We start from the raw sequence: 20,521 nt of genomic DNA, 5'->3' as shown, positions 1-20,521 counted from the left end.
ATTGTATACTTATCTTTCTTTAAGTTTTGTTTCATTATAGGCATTAGTCAGTAGACAGGTGATGATATTTGAGTGCTCCACTTTAATTGTTGTGACTTGAGACTTTTGCTCATTCACATGTTTATTTAGAAAAAAATTAAAAAATGAAAAAAGAAAAAGGATTGGCAATATGTTTCAAGTTGTATGGTATTACACTATTACTCATGTTAATTCCATGGAATGATTTGGTAATTTAGTATCAATCATGATTTTCTGCTTTATTCATTTATCATTGTTAAGGGCAAGGTCGACAAAATGGCGTTCATAAAAGAAGCATCCCTTGATGAGTTATTGAGTTGTGTTAGAGAAAGTTAGTTAGAAAATATGACAGCTGTTATTATAATGTTAGGATGTAGTTATGCTATTCTTAAGTTAGTTATCAGCTGTAAGTGAGGAACATCCTTCACCTCTTCAACTAACTTTTAGAGTGAATGAGTCACTCAATTTTAATTGTATCTTTGAAGTACACCTCCGTTTCCTTCTGCTTTTCTCACTCTCTTATACGTGCTTATGCAAAACAGGACAAGTACTTTTCATGAAAGAAGCAATTTGATGCTTTTTGGAAAGCAAGTTTGCATGATTTATTCTAAGATACTGTTCCTATGATCTATCTTGTGTCACATTTCCCATAACGTTGGTGGTCATAGCCTGTATGTTGCTGGATACGTGATTATTCACCTTTGATTTCTTCATTCTACTCTTTGATTATTAACAAGTATCATTAATAAAACAGAGCAAATCTTTTATTTAGCTCCAATAGCATCTAAGAATTTCTCCTTCATTATTACAAGCTTACTTGTATAGTTTATGTTATTAGTATCTATGTCATTATTACAAATTCTACATCTATCAAGAATAAAGTCTATAAAATTTATAAGTGTGAAGCATCTCTTGGAGTTGAAAAAAGTAAAAGGATGAATTATTTCAAAAAAAAAAAAAAAAAAGAATAAATAATAGACCTCAAAGCATCTTGTACCATCTTCCTAAAGAATTAGGATGAGGGTTTTTAGGTTTCAAACGTGGCAGACTTGTTGATCCCATAAATCGTGTCTCACATTGTAAAATTTTTATGGACCTATAACACCATTATTTCAATTGAAAAATTTGTTTGACCATTTTTTCTTGTCTTCACTAAAATAAACGGCAATGCAATTTAACACTCTCATGAGTATGATTTATCATCACTATCGGAATTAGAAAAAATCGACTATGCTACATGTACACTAAAATCAGCCACTAAAGTTAGCTACCAATATAAAATACATGTTAAAATATAAATACATATTAAAAATAAATTAAACTACACATGTATTTATACACAAATATATTGGTAGTTAATTTTAGTGGCTGATTTTAGTGTACAAATAGCATTTTTGAGGAAAAATACATATCCATATCACTTTTGCAAGTGCGTTACTTAGAACACCAATAGCAAGGAAGTTTGTTGAGGTAAAGAAAGATGAAGATAAGGTTTGAAAGGTACCTTGTCCCCTGTGACTTGTGAGCGATGACTATATATAAGTAGAGAAGTCATGAAGTTGCATGTACAGTTAAGTATGAACGACGACGTCAAATGCAAAGTTGTTAGCAAAGTGAAATAGTAGTGGAAAAAAGATGGTTGTTAGAGTCTCCACCCAGTATACACTCCATTTTAGAGAACGCGGACACTTTATACTTGCCTATGAAACCTATTTAACTTTGAAACCTATTTCAATTCAACTGATAATAATGGGGTTCTTGTGTTCTCTTGCTTTCTCCATACAGTTTCTTCTCCTCTTCTCATCCTCCATGTTCACAAACTGTTTAACTTTGAATGATTCAACTACTACTCATCATCATGAATGCCATCAACATGAAAGCAATGCCTTGCTCAGCTTTAAACAAAGCTTCTTCATAAGTAAGTATGCTTCCTACAATCCTTTCAGTTATCCTAAAACTCTTTCTTGGAATCCGTCCACAGATATGGTTCCATGGATCCCAATATTACCCTTTTCTCACTTGTGCATCTTCAAAGCCTTGATCTTTCAGACAATCACTTCAATCACTCGCAAATTCCAGCCAGGATAGGTGACTTGTCACAACTGAGGCATTTGAATGTTTCTCACTTTGGTGAAACCACATTTTCGGGTGAAGTCCCAACTCAAATTTCCCATTTGTCCAACTTGTTATCCCTTGATTTTCGCAGCTATATTGTGGCACCCCTTGATAATTTATTGATCAACCATTTACAACTCAAGGTATCCACTCTAAAAAGCTTAATTCAAAACTCAACAAGACTGGAACAACTTCGTCTTAATTTTGTCACCATTTCATCATCATTACCTCACACACTCACAAACCTTACATCTCTGCAAACACTCTCTTTTCGCCAATGTGAACTATATGGTGAGTTTCCTATTGGAATATTCTCTCTTGTAAACTTAACATCTTTGAATTTTGCAAGAAACCAAAATTTGCAGGGCACATTACCTGCATCCATTGGAAACCTGACCAATTTAGCTTACTTGGCTCTTGGAGGTAATAGCTTTCATGGTGAAATCCCGCAGTCTCTTTTTAGACTCGAAAATCTTGTAGCTTTAGATCTAACTTCTAATTTTTTCAAAGGCCGCCTAGCACTTGACATGTTTTTGAAGCTAAGGATGCTTAAGGATCTTGACTTGTCTCTCAACAAATTGACTTTGTTCTCACAAAATAGGACTGTCAATGTGACAAACCTTCCTCCAATTCAGTGGTTAGAATTGAGTAGGTGCAATTTAAATGGAGAAATTCCAACTTGGATAATGAACTTGACCACTTTAAATCTCTTGAATCTTCATAACAATAATCTTCAAGGTGAAATTCCATATTTCCTCTTCAAGTTAGAGAATCTTACAGGTCTTGATCTAGGTGCTAATATGTTGGAAGGACAGATTGAGCTTGGCATGCTTTCCCAGCTCCAAAAGCTTACTTATCTTGGTTTAGGCGGAGGCAACAAATTGTCTTTTGTTGAAGGGAAGAACACTACCAACGTAACATTTCCTCCTCAAATTCAATCATTGGAATTAGGGTCATGCAACTTAGTTCATTTTCCCAATTTTATACCGCACTTGCAAGAGTTGACTGATCTTTTCATACCACTGAATAGCATAAAGACTATACCGAGTTGGATATGGAATAAAACAAACTCTTCAGAGTTTGGAAATTTCCAACAACCTGTTAATAGGAGAAATATCCCCCTTGATATGCAATCTACAATCCCTTATATATCTTGATTTATTTTCCAACTACTTAGTTGGCATGATTCCATCATGTTTGGGAAGCTTTAGTCAATCTCTTCAATATTTGTCGCTTGCAGGAAACAAACTGACCGGCAATATTCCTCAAACTTATGTGAAACGAAATGCCCTTCACTGGATTGATTTTAGTTCTAACAAGTTGTATGGTCAATTACCAAGAGCACTTGTCAATTGCAGAATGCTAGAGTTTCTTGATGTGAGACATAACCATTTCAATGACTCATTTCCTTTCTGGTTAGGATCTCTTCCCCAGTTAAAGGTTGTTTCTTTACGTGATAATCAATTTCACGGAGCTATAATGTGTCCATTGAAATACACATTTCCCCAACTTCGAATCATTGATCTCTCTCAAAATGGTTTCTCAACAAAATTAACATCGGAAATAATCATGTGCTTCAAATCGATGATCATATCCAACAAAAGACAACTGGATTTCAAGAACGTGATTTTTAGTAAGAATATGTTGATAGATATTGATTTGTCTTCATTTTCATTGTCCAACAAAGGAGTTATAATGGATTATCTTGGGGGTCAATACCTTCATCACATGGTAGCCATTGATCTTTCAAGTAACAAAATTTATGGTGAGATTCCGGATTTCATGGGAAGTTTGAATAGCCTTGTCGTACTCAATTTGTCCAATAACATGTTTACTGGCAGCATCCCATCTTCCTTCGGAAAGCTTTCAAGTCTTGAAGTGTTGGACCTTTCTCTCAATAGCCTGTCAGGAAATATTCCTCAACAACTCACAGAACTAACCTTCTTGGATTTTTTCAATGTGTTTTTCAACAATCTCTCAGGTCCAATCCCAGAAAATGGACAACTTTCCACATTTGATAATAATTCATTTGAGGGAAACAAGGATTTGTGCGGGATTCAATTGATGAAGAAATGTGAAGATCATCCTAAGCCTCCATTGCAAAAACCTGATGGTGATCAAGATTCTGAGTCAGGATCTTTCTTTGAATTGTATTGGATGGTAATTCTAATTGGATATGGGGGTGGCCTTGTTGCTGGGTTAGCACTGGGAAATGCTTTCGCTGTAGATGTTTTTAGGTTGCTGCAAAAGATCTTTTAAGTCACAAGTCTAGGTGTTGGTCTTTTCATGTGTGTAATTATTGTGCTTGCATTTAAAATTATTGTGTTTCTCTTATGTAAGAGTCAGCTATATGTAAACCCAAATAAAATTAGGCAAGGTAAAAAGATAAATATAATATGTTATATATCTATTTTGTTTCCTTTTTTTTTTAATAAGAAAAGTCATACTTTGTATTCTATGATATAAAAAAGATTATAAGGTGATCAATTGAGCCAACAATAATAACAAAAATCAGGTTTTTCAATAAACTAAAATTACATTCGACATCGAAATCCTAAATGTGTGAGAAGGAAAAAAAATATTTAGAAATATAGAAAACAAAAATCTTTTTATAAAAAATGTTGCTAACGAAAACAGGAAATTTCTTATGCTTTTCTTTTTTTTTTTTTTCAAGATTAAAAGTCAACAACACCATAGAAGAAAGAAGAAGCAATAATGATCAATCTCTCTTTTTTATAGTAAGAGAACTAATTTTTTTCATAGAAATTGAAGGATAATAGAAAATAAAATTACAACACCCCCTGTAAATAGGGACAATAACCTTGTAGAGAACATAGAAGTTTCGGGTATTATTTAGTGTATAAATACTAAATAGAATTAAAGATATGTGTATGGACCAATAAGGCATATCTCAATAATAATAGAATAACTAAGTGTTTACTTTTACTGCACAATTTTTTTTTCTCTCTGTACCTTATACATTATGGTTCTGTTGTTTATCTTCTCCTCAAAAGAGCGTTGTTCGATCATGGCCTTAGCAATTAATTCCGGGAATTCAAAGAATCCTCTCTTCTCAATTCTAGACAATTAATTACAATTTTAGCTCTTGGATTCTTGCTTCGGTGGATTCATCATGCAAGAATTGAGTTGCACATTGTGCATCAGCATTAGAAATCTGGTAGACTCTTCAATTGCAATTTGCTGAAATAACAAAATCCAAGATCAAGCAATTAAAGAATCAACTTAAAGCGGTAAAGAAAAAGAATCTTGGAATTATAGAATACCTTTCTCAGATCAAAAAATTGGTAGACTCTTTAATTGCTATTGGATATCAGATTACTAATGAGGATTAAATTGAAGCTATTTGCAAAGGGATTCCTGAAGATTATTCAAGCTGCATCACCTTTGTTCAAGCAAAACCTGAACTATTTAGCATAGGAGAAGTAAAAAATCTGCTACTCTCTCATGAGGATACTCTTGAGAATTTTCGATCAATATCTCTCTCTTTGGTTCAAGCCAATTTTGCTCAGAATTTTTCATCCACACAAAGAAGTTATGCTAGAGGATTTGGTGGAAGAAGAGGAGGCAATCATGGAGGTAGGTTCTTTAGAGGTGGAAGAAGTTCTTGGCAACTCAACAATAGGCAAATCTGTCAAGTCTGTAATAGACCAGGTCACATTGCTATAAATTGCTATTTTTGATTTGATCATAGCTATCAAGGCTCTCTTCAATCATGCCAACCACCTCCACCCTCTACATCTTTTCATCAACCACAAACCTTTCTTGCTACACCATCAATGAATTCAGACTCAGGTGCAAGCTATCATCTCACAAATGACAGCTTTAACCTGGTATTGAGAATTTCCTTATTGATTCACTTATTTGTATAAATTACTATCTTTTAAATAAAATATATTTTGGATAATATGATTTATATGGTCTCATGTGAATTATAGAAATATTGTCTAGTCACTGAGTTACAAATTCATTCCGTTTTTTTAAAAATATTTTTCAAGAATGAATATTTGAACATGAGACTTTCTATTCAAGAATAATGATCTGCAATGGATATCTAGTTCTTGTCGAGTTCCTAGATGTTATATCCAACCATATTGATCTATTTTATGCTTTTGCTAAAAATAATATGTAACTATTCATTTTACTAATTGTAAATTTATTAAAAATATTTCTTACTTTTTTATTCAACTTATATTTAAACTTGTTAGGCTTGTTAGGAGACAATTTTCCTGAGTGTCAGTCATGACTCATTTTGGGCCGTGACACTCCTTTTTAAAAGCTGTTTTATCACTTCCATTTATTAAAAAAAGTTTAATTAAGTTGTTTATCCAAATACAAAATAACTTATTTATGAGCTGTTTTAAATACAAGTCCTTATATTTTAAGTTCTTTTTTTAAAATAGTTTAATTAAGTTGTTTATTCAAATTGTGCCTAAATCATTTTCATGATGTTAAAAATATTAAAATTAACAGAATATTTCTTTTAAAATATATGCAGCCAAAAATCTAATTAGGTTTTTAACTATCAATTTCTTTAATTTGCGAAAAAATATTCAATTAATTCTGATATTTTTATATTAAAAATTATTAAATTATAAAATTAAAAATAGTATAAAATTTTAATTAAAAAAATAAAAATATAAAAATCTAATTATAAATTTAATAAAAAAAATAAGAACTAATATAATTAAACCTTTATTCTAAAATACTGTTCTTACGATGTATCTTGTGTCACTTTTCCCATAAAGTTGGTGATCATGGCCTATATGTTGCCGGATACGTGATTATTCACCTTTGATTTCTTCATTCTATTCTTTTGATTATTAACAAGTAGTCAAGTATCATTAATAAAACCGAGCAAATCTTTTATTTAGCTCCAATAGCATCAAGAATTCCTTGTTCATTATTACATGCCATGCTTACTTGTATAGTTTATGTTATTAGTATTTATGACATTATTACAAGTTTTACATCTATTAAAAATAAAGTCTCTATAGAATTTATAGTCTCTATAGAATTTATAATTGTGAAGCATCTCTTGCACCACGAATTTAGTTTTGGAGTTGAAAAAACTAAAAAGTAAAAGGATGAAAATCAAAACACTACTGTTAGCAAAAAGAAGGATACAAATTAAATGAATTATTTAAAAAAAAAGGAATAAATAAATAGACCTCAAAGCAATTTGTCAATTATATCTATCTAATCAAACAGAATAACACAAGTTTTTTGTTGCTTAAGTTATAATTGAAATAAATTTCATAGAAAGATTATTTAATTTAATTTAATTTAATTTCTTTCTAATCACATGTCAACCCTGCTATTTAATGATTTTTGGTTGTAAATTAAGTGTAAAAAAATTATAATTTTGTTGGCAATAATATTAAACATGCTACTACTATAACAACAAAGTCTTGTCCCACTAGATGAAGTCGACTATATGGATCAAATGATGTCATTGAGCTCTATCATATATCATTGAGCTCTATCATATATCATGTCTACAGAAAGACCGTTTACATGTAGATCTCGTTTGACCACCTCATAGATAATCTTTCTAGGTCATCCTCTACCTTTCACCCCTTGTCCATCTTCTATCTCACTCACTTTCCTGACTGGGTGCTTTGTCAGTCTTCTTCTCACATGTCCAAACCACCTGAGACGCAATTCTACCATCTTTTCCAGAATAAGTGTTACTCCAATTCTCTCTCTTATATCTTCGTTCCTTATTCTATCCAATGTGTATGACCATTTATCCATCTCAACATCTTCGTCTCTGCCACACTTAATTTATGTTAATGCTCTCCTTTGACCGCCCAATACTCTGTACTATAAAGCATAACCAGTCTGATAGCAGTACGATAGAATTTACCTTTAAATTTTAAAGTCACTTTTTTGTCATATATTAAACCAGACGCACTCCGCTTTTTGACCAACCTGCTTAGATCCTATGATTTACATCTTGTTCAATCTCTCTATTATACTGTATGATAGATCCAAGATACTTAAAACTTTTAACTTTTCGTAAGATGTTTTCTCCAATCTTCACATCTATATTAGGATTTTCCCTTCGGCGGCCAAATTTACATTCTATATATTCCGTCTTGTTACGGCTTATACGCAGACAATACACTTTTAGAGCCTCTCTCCATAAATCCAACTTCTTATTCAGATCTTCCATTGACTCTCTCATAAGGACGATATCATCGGCAAAAAAGTATGCACCATAGTACAGGCTCTTCGATATACTCTGTGAGTACTTCCAAGACTAATGTAAAAAGGTATGGACTTAAAGATGATCCCTGGTGTAATCCTATACCGATAGAAAATTCCTCTGTCACACCACCTTGAGTCTTCACTCTAATTGTAACCCCATCATACATGTTTTTAATTGCACGAATATATGCGATTCTTACTCTTTTCCTTTCCAAAACCTTCCATATATAGATCCCTTTTATTACTAGGATACCGCTCCATCATGTGCATCTTAACAGTATGTAGTTTCAGTGGTGGATCTGCTTGGTATAAAGTAAAATTGATTTTCTGTTACTTGTGTCTCTTGTCTCAACCTTCGTTCTATCATCTTTTTCCATAACTTCATGGTATAACTCATGAGTTTGATCCTCTATAATTTTCGCAACTTTGTATATCCCCTTTATTCTTGTAAATAGGTACCAATGTGCTATTTTTTCACTCATCTGACTTTTTCATTAAACATGCTACTGATTTTAGATATTACTAGATTTTAACCCGCGCGATACGCGGAGAATTTAAATTATAAATTTTACATAATATTTTTTTTATTAGCTTTTATAAATTTGTGTAAATAAAATAGTATATATTTATATGAAGAATTTAATCAAATAATTGTAATAAATAATATAGTTGTGTATTTTTTTTATGTAATCATGCATTAATACATTTGAAATTGTCAAAGATTAAAATGTATTAAGTAGTAAATTTAAAAAAGTTTCTCAATATAGTTTTCTACTTCATTTTTTTTTTTTTTTTGCTTTTGGTATCTTCCTTTTTGTTGTGTTGCTACTTGTTGGTGAAGCTTGTTTTGTTTTCCGCCGGTTGACTGTTTGGACTAAAATATTTGTTTGATAATGTTAGAAGTTATCTAATACGTTAACTATTTATTGTGTTATTATTCAATTTTTTTTATATATTATAAATAAATTGATAGATAGATATAGATTAGATAAATAAAAAAATTATCATAAAATAAAATCTTTCTCCAAATAAAATATGCAATATTAGAATTAAATCATTAATATAAATATTTTTTATACTATAACTTTTTTTGTAGAATTAGATCATTTAATGTGTGAAATTATAACTTATAAGATTAATGCTAAATTGATTATATAGATGTTATTTTTTATGGTAGTATAAACATTCTATGTTGTTGCAATGGATGACATAGAGTAACTTTTTTATTGCATAATAAATATAAGAATAGTAACGGATCTTTTTATTTTATAAAAAAATTTAAAAATATTTTAAATAGAAAATAGAAGGACTACAAGGTAATTTAATTAGATAATATGTATTAATTAATCACTTAAATTGACGTAGCATAACAGTAGAAAGTTAAAAGACTAATAATATATGTAGAGACTATTTTAGATTCTGTTTTAATATATTACTAATAGATAAATAAATTTACATTTCACTACCTTATTCTTGAGTTGGTATTCATGAGAGTTAGAAACCAAATTATGAGTGATTTATTTTAAAATTTTTATTTTTTATAAGACAGCTTTCTTGCACCATCAATTCTATTGATTGAATACTATTAAAATGCTATTATTAATAATATTATTAAATACTATAATACAACAATAAACTATTAGATAAAATACAAATATAAATATTATTAATATTTTAATAATTAAAAAGATATTCAATTTTTTAATTTTAATTTTCATGAATCATAACATGTATTTTTAATAATATTATTATAACTAAAAGATATTTAAAAAAATATAAATTGTTGAAAAAAAGAAAAGTAATATATAGACGACAAATACACTATATAACTTTTTATGAATACAATTATACAAAGAAGTAGAAAAATTAATGAATACAATCATACAATTATCTAATACACATGTTTAGCAATTTTTTTTTAAAAAAAACTATGCTCATCAACCAAATTTTAGTTGTACAAAAAATTAGTAAGAATGGAGAGAGAGGAGGAGGAAGAGAAAGAGGTATGAATTTATGTGAGAAATTAAAAAAAATGTGTGAAGTGAATATTGATTTATATAGTAAATATAATAATGAGGGATAAATATGAAAGGAGAAGAGAAGAAATTAGATTTTAATCAAATTTATACCTATTAAAAAGAATTAGCATTAACATTAAAAATAATATGTAACCTACATAAAAATAAGAGAAAATGACACTCCCCTCCCCTGCGAGATGCTAAATTGACACTCCCCTCCCCTCTATTTATAAAATGTACACTCTCCTCCCTTATAACTTTTAGAAAACCTCCTCTTTAATCCATTTTAATTTTTTTGTGTTAACTAATGTTAACTTTATCTATTTTTCAAAAAAAATAAATTATTTTTAACAAAATACTCTTTAGCAAAAAATTTATTTTTTGTCATTAAATTTTACTTACCAAAATACCTTTTAATAAATTATTTTTTATTGATTAAATTATATTTTTACCAAAATATTTTTTAAAAAATTTAATAATTAAATTATTTTTTTCTAAGATATCCTTTCATAATTTTTTAATTATTAAATTATAATTTTACCAAATTTTTTGTTAATATTTTTTTATATTTTACTATTAATTTTTTAATATCAATATATATTATTTTAACATTAAATAAAAAATCATACCATTGTTAATATGTATAACAATTAATATATATTGATATTAATATTGAAAAATAATCTTACTAAGATTTTTTAATATTAAAATAATATATATTGATATTGAAAAATTAATAGTAAAATATTAAAAAAATATTAACAAAAATTTTGATAAAATCATAATTTAATAATTAAAAAATTATTAAAAGGTATCTTAGAAAAAAATTATTTAATTATTAATTTTTTTAAAAATATTTTGAGAAAAATACAATTTAATCAATAAAAAAAATTTATTAAAGGGTATTTTGGTAAACAAAATTTAATGACAAAAAAATAAAATTTTTGTTAAAAGGTATTTTTGTAAAAAATAATTTATTTTTTTTTGAAAAATAGATAAAATTAACATTAGTTAACACAAAAAAATTTTTGTGTTAAAAAAATGTTTTAATATTAAAAAAATCTTAGTAAGATTATTTTTCAATATTAATATCAATATCTATTAATTGTTATACATATTAACAATGGTATGATTTTTTATTTAATGTTAAAATAATATATATTGATATTAAAAATTAATAGTAAAATATAAAAAAATATTAACAAAAAGTTTGGTAAAATTATAATTTAATAATTAAAAAAATTATGAAAGGATATCTTAAAAAAAAATAATTTAATTATTAATTTTTTTAAAAAATATTTTGGTAAAAATATAATTTAATCAATAAAAAATAATTTATTAAAGGGTATTTTGGTAAGTAAAATTTAATGACAAAAAAATAAATTTTTTGCTAAAGAGTATTTTGTTAAAAATAATTTATTTTTCTTGAAAAATAGATAAAGTTAACATTAGTTAACACAAAAAAATTAAAATGGATTAAAGATGAGGTTTTCTAAAAGTTATAAGGGAGAAGAGTGTACATTTTATAAATAGAGGGGAGGGGAATGTCATTTTAGTATCTCGCAGGGGAGGGGAGTGTTATTTTCTCTAAAAATAAAGTAAAAGAGCATATAAAAAGGCTATAATAAGAATCCTAGGATATAATATAAAGATAGAAGATAGAAGATAAAAACTTAGTAAGATAAAAATGAATTTGGAGCCACTTAAATTGACATGACATTATGTTAGAAACCTAAATTTCTAATTTTTGTGAAATCTTAAAAGAATTTGTACATTTAATTTTGGTTTTGTGTAACATTTGATAATTTTAGTAGCATCTTAAAAATTATTTTTTTTTCTTATAATCTGACCTTAGGATCAATGTAAGATATAGTAATTGTACATTGAATTTTTAAAATAGTGTAACATTTCAAAAATTTAATTAAAGTGAAATTATTACATTGATTTACATTGAATTTTATTTCTCGTTACGTTTCATAATTTTAATAAGAGGTTTTATAATGATTTTCGTAATTTTTTTTTGTTTTTTATTGTAATTGAAGAAAAAAGAGTAAAAATCTAAGAATAAATTTAGAGCCACCAAATCCTATGTGGCATCATGATAAAAACTAAGGAGGTTAAGAATGAATATGCAGAATATTTTGTATTCTGTTTCTGTTTTAATATATTATTAATAGATGTTTTTACTCATATGTTCATAAAAAAATAATAAAATAAGTAGGTTTTGAAAAGTTTTACGGTAACCTTATAGATTCTAAAAAATAAAAAGAACTAAATAAACTCTTGAGAAAAAATTGAATAATATTCTAAATCAGTCCAAAAAAATTTTAGTCGAACAATTTAATTTTTAAAATATTTTAAGCACTAAATTAGTCCGTAACCCCATTTTTAGACATATTAATTTCTACGCCAAATTTAAGTAAAAAGTTAGACAAATCAATTTCTAATATTATTTATTAAAAGACATAATAATTCTTAAAATTTTTTATAAGTTTCAGATAAGTCCTTCATATAGATAGACAATCTCACATGGGATTGATTTGCCGGCAAAATAAAAATTAAGACACTAATTTGATGATTAAAATTTATTAATGATTAAACTATTCCATTAAAAATTTCTTAAGAACTAATTTAAAATATTATTCAAAAAAATTTGTGATAAATTTGTACCATGTTGCTAAAGAATTAGGGTTTAGGATTTTTAAGTTTAAAAGGTGATAGATTTATTGGTCCATAAATCATGTCTTACATTGTAAAATTTTTATCAGGTCTACTACATATACAAGTCTTTTTGGTATATAAGTTGGCTCAAATCTAACAAAAATAACCTTTAGTTTAGATTGCGTATAAACACGCACTTCTTCCCAACTCTTGAATAGGGCAAATGGTTCTTTTTCTTCAATCAAAACCGCAACGCTCAAAATCCAAACAACGATAAAAATCTCTCAAAATCGTCACGAAAAGTGAAGGAAGTTTCAAAGTTGAATTCGAAAAGAATTATGCGAAAATGAAATAAGAAGATGAAGAAGAAGAAGAAGCAGCAGAAGATGAGGAGGAGGAAGATGAAGAGTTATGAATTATGCAGAATTTATTAGTGCAAATCCACCAAAAATTCTTAAACAATACACATAAATGTCTTAGTTTTACACCGAAATTTGCTACAACTACATAGAAATATTTTATTTAATGCTGCATTTTTCTTCTTCTTTTTTTTTTCTTATTTCTTTCTTTCTTTTAGTTGAATGAATGTAAGTTCATCATCTTCCAAGTAATTTTACAACATTATGTGTTTCTTCTTCTTCTTCTTTATTTGATCTTTTTATTTTTATTCTTGTTAAGAGAGTAAAACAAAAAGAAATTTGAGAAGATAAAATAAGAAAGAAAAGATGAATAAGAAAAAGAAGATGGTGATGATGATAATGAAAAAAAAAAGAAGAAGAAACAGCAGAAGATGAGGAAGGAGGAAGAGGAAGAGTTTTAAATTATACAGAATTTATCAGTACAATTCCACCAAAAATTCTTAAACAATACACATAAATATCTTAGTTTTACACTAAAATTTGTTGTAAATACACAAAAATATTTTCTCTAATGCTGTATTTTTTTTTTCTTATTTGTTTCTTTCTTTTAGTTGAATGAATGTAAGGTCATCATCTTCTAAGTAATTTTCCAATATTATGTGTTTCTTCTTCTTCTATGTTTGATTTTTTTTTTGTTTTTATTCTTGTTAAGAGAGTAAAACAAGAAGAGAGTTGAGAAGGTAAAACAAGAAAGGAAAGACGATGAATAAGAAAAAAAAAAAAGAAGATGATGATGATGATGATGATGATGATGAAAAAGAAGAAGAAGAAGAAGCAGCAGAAGATAGGAGGAGGAAGATGAAGAGTTTTGAATTATGCAGAATTTATCAGTACAAATCCACAAAAAATTCTTAAACAATACACATAAATGTCTTAGTTTTATACCGAAATTTGTTGCAACTACACGAAAAAATTTTCTCTAATGCTGCATTTTTTTTTCTTTTTTTTCTTTTAGTTGAATGAATGTAAGTTCATCATCTTCCAAGTAATTTTGCAATATTATATGTTTCTTCTTCTTTGTTTGATTTTTTTGTTTTTATTCTTGTTAAGAGAGTAAAACAAAAAGAAACTTGAGAAGGTAAAACAAAAAAAGGAAAGATGAATAAGAAAAAAATAGAAGAAGATGGTGATAATGATGGAAAAAAAAAAGAAACAGCAGCAGAAGATGAGGGAGGAGGAAGAGGAAGAGTTTTGAATTATTTAGAACTTATAAGTACAAATCCACCAAAAATTCTTAAACAATACACATCAATGTCTTAGTTTTACACTGAAATTTGCTGTAAATACACAAAAATATTTTTTTTGATCCAAAACTCCTACATTACATTCAATTCAAATTATCAACGATTAACAACAACTTTCACAAACAAAAACAACATTATTCACCTACCGAATCATAAACTATTAACAAAAACATTAACTATAATCGAACCACACCTCAGCCACTTAATTGGATTCATAATAATAATCCACTCTGCTCTGATCCAATTGACAATTTAAACTTGAATCATTCATTATCTTCAACAATAAGATAACTATTCAAATCTGATTTCAAAACTTGATTTCAAAAATGTAGAAAACGAAAGAAATTGCGAAAAACAAAGAAAGAGAATTGTAACGTCCTGAAATATTTTGTTTTACCACCGTTCGAACCTGGTTAGTGGTTGCTTGTTCTGTTTTGTTTTTGCTACTGTTTTACCACAGTTGTTGATGTTGTCATCGTTGCTCTACCTTTAGCCGTCGTCGCTTCTGTTCTGTTGTGCCCCTGTTTGCTGTTCTGCTTGCCTATCAGAGCTGCCGCTGCCTCCGTCCAAATTTTGCGTTTTTTTGTACCTTTTAGTTTGGTACTCTGGGTTTGGTCTCTTCGGTCCCTTGGGATAAAATTGTGAGTAGACTTTACATTTATAATTATAATGTTTTGGCTTTATGTCTATAATTATTTCAATATACGTGCTTTGAACTTAGTTATACTTACAAAGATCTAAATTAAAGGATTTTAAATTGGTTTTAAAATCCTTTGAACTTGTTAAGCTCATTTTAATATGCACATGAGATTATATGTTTTTATGAGACTATATATATGTTTTGAAAAGTTTTATATTATTCTAAAGCATTTGATTTTCTCGAATATGTATTTTTGAAACATTAATGTATTTGTTAGTACTCACTAATTTTAAAATTGTGAAATACGTTTGAAATGTCTTAAAATTGAGAAAATATGATTGAATATGATTTGGATGAGAAAGTATTATTTGATTTGAATTGATACCTCATGTTTGAAAAACCGAAGAATTTGTTATATTCGAAATTATATGTTTGAATTGGTTTGGGAGGTCCGTATAAGAAAATCGTAGTTAACAGCGGTTATGACGTTAATTTAGATGCATCTGCCTCAGACCTCAGCTAGCAGAGGCGTTGCTAGCCTAACGTGTAGGCCACACGTTGGATCTGTTATTCCGTACATATACACGAGAAGAAAGGGTTACCGTTAGAGGTGGAGCCGCCCAAGTGTGGACTTTTGATTTGATTTCTGTATGAGAACTCCCTTATTGATTCACTTATTACTATCAACTACTATTTTCTAATTAAAAATTACTTTGATAATAATGTTTATATGATCTCATATGGATTATAGATGTATTGTCTAGTCACTGAGTTGCAAAATTCACCCTATTTTTTTAAAAATATTTTTCAAAATCAAATACTTGACTATGTAAGATTTTCTATTCAAGAGAAACGATCCGCAATGAGTACCTATTTTTTGTCGAGTTCCTAGAAGTATATACTCCATATGTTACAGGTAGGATCCATCCATATTTATTTATTTTACCTTTTGTTAAAAATAGGTAATTATATATTTTAGACACTGTAAATTTATTTAAAATATTTGTAACTTTCTTATTCAACTTATATTTGAGTCAGTTAGGCTTGCTTGGAGATTATTTTCCTGAGCGCCGGTCATGGCTCATTTTCGGCCATGACAAGAATGCAGAGAACAAACGAAAAGAAACGCAGAGATGGAAGAGAACGTAAATCGAAAATACTAAAGAAATACGAAAAAAAACGAATTCTTTTCGAAAAAGACAATTATATATTTGCGCATTAATTGAAAAGTTGGTTAGATAGTGACGCGTAAGGTGAATTAGGTTAAAGAGACTTGTATGGACTTATAGGTGTAAATGATATGGAAAATATTTGAATTTTTATGGACCTATAACTCCATTATTTCAATTAAAAAATTTGTATGACCATTTTTTCTTGTTTTCACCAAAACAAACGGAAATGCAATTTCACACTCTATTGAGTATGAATGTATGATCTATCGTCACTACAGCGGAATTAAGAAAAATACATATACATATCACTTTTTACAAGTGCATAACTTAGAACGCCAAAAGCAAGGAAGTTTGTGGCGGTAAAGAAAGATATAGATAAGGCTTGAAAGATACATTGTCCCCTGTGACTTGTGAGAGATGACTATATATGAGTAGAGAAGTCATGAAGTTGCATGTACAGTTAAGTATGAACGACGACGTCAAATGCAAAGTTGTTAGCAAAGTGAAATAGTAGTGGAAAAAAGATGGTTGTTAGAGTCTCCACCCAGTATACACTCCATTTTAGAGAACGCGGACACTTTATACTTGCCTATAAAAACCGATTCAAGTGTCCCAAACATTTCATCCATTGAAACCTATTCAATTCAACTGACAATAATGGAATTCTTGTGTTCTCTTGCTTTCTCCTTACAGTTTCTTCTCCTCTTCTCATCCTCCCTGTTCACAAACTGTTTAACTTTGAATGATTCAACTAGTACTCATCATCATGAATGCCATCAACATGAAAGCAATGCCTTGCTCAGCTTTAAACAAAGCTTCTTCATAAGTAAGTATGCTTCCTACAATCCTTTCAGTTATCCTAAAACTCTTTCTTGGAATCCGTCCACAGATTGCTGCTTGTGGGATGGCATTGAATGTGATGAGCTCACAGGTCATGTCATTTCCATTGATCTCAGTAGCAGCCAACTCTATGGTTCCATGGATCCCAATAGCACCCTTTTCTCACTTGTGCATCTTCAAAGCCTTGATCTTTCTGACAATGACTTCAATCACTCGCAAATTCCAGCCAGGATAGGTCATTTGTCACAACTGAGGCATTTGCATATTTCTCAATTTAGAGAAAGTACATTGTCAGGTGAAGTCCCAACTCAAATTTCCCATTTGTCCAACTTGTTGTCCCTTGATCTAAACAGCTATGTTGACCAGCTTGATTTTCCATTTATCAACCGTTTACAACTCAAGGAATCCACTCTGCGAAGCTTAATTCAAAACTCAACAAGACTTGAACAACTTGGCCTTAATTTTGTCACCATTTCACACGCTCACAAACCTTACATCTCTGCAAAAACTCTCTTTTCGCCAATGTGAACTACATGGTGAGTTTCCTATCGGAATATTCTCTCTTGCAAACTTAACATATTTGAATTTTGCGGAAAACCAAAATCTGCAGGGCACATTACCTGCATCCATTGGAAACCTGACCAATTTAGCTCACTTGATTCTTGAAGATAATAGCTTTCATGGTGAAATCCCTCGCTCTCTTTTTGGATTAGAGAATCTTGTAAATTTAGATCTATTTTCTAATTTTTTCGAAGGCCGCCTAGTACTTGACATGTTTTTGAAGCTAAAGATACTTAATATTCTTGACTTGTCTGCCAACAAATTGTCCTTGATCTCACAAAATAGGGATGCCAATGTGACAATCCTTCCTCCAATTCGATGGTTAGGATTGAGTGGGTGCAATTTAAATGGAGAAATTCCAACTTGGATAATGAATCTAACAACTTTAAATTACCTGGTCCTTTCCCGTAATGATCTTCAAGGTGAAATTCCATATTTCCTCTTCAAGTGACATGCTTTCAAAGCTCCAAAAGCTTACTGTTCTTGGTTTAGGCGGAGGCAACAAATTGTCTTTTCTTGAAGGGAAGAACACTTCCAAAGTAACATTTCTTTCTCAAGTTCGAGCTTTGGATTTAACTTCATGCAATTTTGTTCATTTTCCCAATTTTATACAACACTTGCAAGAGTTGACTACTCTTTCCATATCAAACAACAACATAAAGACAATACCGAGTTGGTTATGGAACAAAACAACTCTTGAGAGTTTGGAAGTTTCCAACAACCTATTGATGGGAGATATATCCCCCTCCATATGCAACCTGCAGTCACTTGTGGAACTTGATTTATCTTCCAACAATTTAGTTGGCATGATTCCATCATGTTTGGGAAGCTTTAGCCAATCCCTTCAACTTTTGAATGTCTCAGGAAACAAATTGACAGGCAATATTCCTCAAATTTATGTGAAAGGAAATCTCCTTCAGTTGATCGATTTTAGTTCTAACAAGTTGTACGGTCAATTACCAAGAGCACTTGTCAATTGCAGAATGCTTGAGTTTCTTGATGTGAGCCGTAACCATTTCAATGACTCATTTCCTTTCTGGTTGGGATCTCTTCCTAAGTTAAAGGTTCTTTCTTTACGTGATAATCAATTTCACGGAGCTATAATGTGTCCATTGAAATACACATTTCCCCAACTTCGAATCATTGATCTTTCTCAAAATCGTTTCTCAACGAAATTAACATCAGAAATAATCATGTGCTTCAAATCGATGATCATATCCAACAAAAGGCAACTGGATTTCAAGGACGTGATTCATAGTGACAATGCGGAAATAGATATTGATTCGCATCCATTTTCAATGTCCAACAAAGGAGTTGTCATGGATTATCTTGGGAGTCAATACCTTCATCACATGGTGGCCATTGATCTTTCATGTAACAAAATTTCGGGAGAGATTCCAGATATCATGGGAAGTTTGAATGGTCTTGTTGTGCTCAATTTGTCCAATAACATGTTTACTGGCAGCATCCCATCTTCTTTCGGAAAGCTTTCAAGTCTTGAAGTGCTGGACCTTTCTCTCAATAGCCTGTCAGGAAATATTCCTCAACAACTCACAGAACTAACCTTCTTGGATTTTTTCAATGTGTCTTTCAACAATCTCTCAGGTCCAGTACCAGAAAATGGCCAACTTTCTACCTTTGATAATAATTCATTTGAGGGAAATAAAGATTTGTGCGGGATTCAATTGTTGAAGAAATGTGAAGATCATCCTAAGCCTCCATTGCAAAAACCTGATGGTGATCAAGATTCTGAGTCAGGATATTTCTTTGAATTTTATTGGATGGTAATTCTAATTGGATATGGGGGTGGCCTTGTTGTTGGGTTAGCAGTGGGAGATGCTTTTTCTGTGGATGTTTATAGGTTGCTGAAAAAGATCTTTTAAGTCACAAGTCTAGATGTTGGTCTTTTCATGTGTGTAATCTTAGATTATTTTTATTTTTCTGTTTGCATTTAAAGTTATTGTGTTTCTCTTACGTAAGAGTTAGCTATCTGTAAACTCAAATAAAAGTAGACATGATAAAAACAAAAATATAGTGTGTAATATATTTATTTTACTTTTTCTATTTTTGGAATAAGAAAAGCCATACTTTGTGTTCTTTGCATACAATAATCAATTTCCTTTTGCAGTAGTTATGCTTATGCTTATTCAAGACAGGATGTTAAAATGTAAAAAGAAGCAATTGTTTTTTTCAAAAAAACAAGTATTCATTGATATGAAAAAGATTATAAGCAGATCAATTGGGCCAACACTAACAGTACTAAATAAATGAGATTTTTTAACAAAACTAATATTACAACCAATATCCATATTCTAAATAAGAGAAGGGAAAAAAAACTAAAATCTTTTCATTAAAAAAGTTACTAACAAAAACAGGAATTTTCTTCTGCTTTTCTTTCTCTTCTTTTTCAATATTTAAAGTCAACAACACCATAGAAGGAAGGAGAAGCAATGATGATCAATCTCTCTCTTTTTCACAGTAAGAGCACTAATTTTTCTCATAGGAATCGAATGGAGAGTAAAAAATAAAATTACAACAGCACCTGTAAATAGGGACAATAACCTCTATCAAAGGGAGCACAGAACAACCCATTAAGGGAACA

General features: G+C 29.6%; 3 protein-coding genes across 3 annotated transcripts; all 3 read left to right on the top strand.

Annotated features, from left to right (window-relative positions):
* Positions 1-1,615: 1,615 nt before the first annotated feature.
* On the top strand, positions 1,616-4,552 carry LOC114924026 (uncharacterized). Its single transcript, XM_072215154.1, has 2 exons — positions 1,616-1,936; positions 3,374-4,552. The coding sequence occupies exons 1-2, from the start codon at positions 1,654-1,656 to the stop codon at positions 4,390-4,392; spliced, it is 1,302 nt and encodes a 433-aa protein (XP_072071255.1). The 5' UTR covers positions 1,616-1,653; the 3' UTR covers positions 4,393-4,552.
* On the top strand, positions 1,936-4,552 carry LOC112743313 (uncharacterized). The gene has a single exon (XM_029292542.2). It carries the CDS (start codon positions 2,010-2,012, stop codon positions 3,288-3,290), a length of 1,281 nt encoding a protein of 426 aa, XP_029148375.1. The 5' UTR covers positions 1,936-2,009; the 3' UTR covers positions 3,291-4,552.
* Positions 4,553-18,329: 13,777 nt separating this feature from the next.
* Positions 18,330-19,802, top strand: LOC114924119 (receptor-like protein 54). Its single transcript, XM_029292356.2, has one exon. It carries the CDS (start codon positions 18,330-18,332, stop codon positions 19,800-19,802), a length of 1,473 nt encoding a protein of 490 aa, XP_029148189.2.
* Positions 19,803-20,521: the final 719 nt, after the last annotated feature.

The sequence above is a fragment of the Arachis hypogaea genome, chromosome 14 (assembly GCF_003086295.3).
Source record: "Arachis hypogaea cultivar Tifrunner chromosome 14, arahy.Tifrunner.gnm2.J5K5, whole genome shotgun sequence".
NCBI classification, from domain to species: Eukaryota; Viridiplantae; Streptophyta; class Magnoliopsida; order Fabales; family Fabaceae; genus Arachis; species Arachis hypogaea.
The sequence above is the reverse complement of the archived record's forward strand: the minus strand, read 5'-3'. Positions and strand labels throughout refer to the sequence as shown.

Coding starts and splice junctions, on each gene's coding strand:
- LOC114924026 (XM_072215154.1), top strand. CDS start 1,654: ATGGTTGTTAGAGTCTCCACCCAGTATACACTCCATTTTAGAGAACGC. Junction 1,937..3,373: donor TAAACAAAGCTTCTTCATAA/GTAAGTATGCTT, acceptor TGTCGCTTGCAG/GAAACAAACTGACCGGCAAT.
- LOC112743313 (XM_029292542.2), top strand. CDS start 2,010: ATGGATCCCAATATTACCCTTTTCTCACTTGTGCATCTTCAAAGCCTT.
- LOC114924119 (XM_029292356.2), top strand. CDS start 18,330: ATGATCTTCAAGGTGAAATTCCATATTTCCTCTTCAAGTGACATGCTT.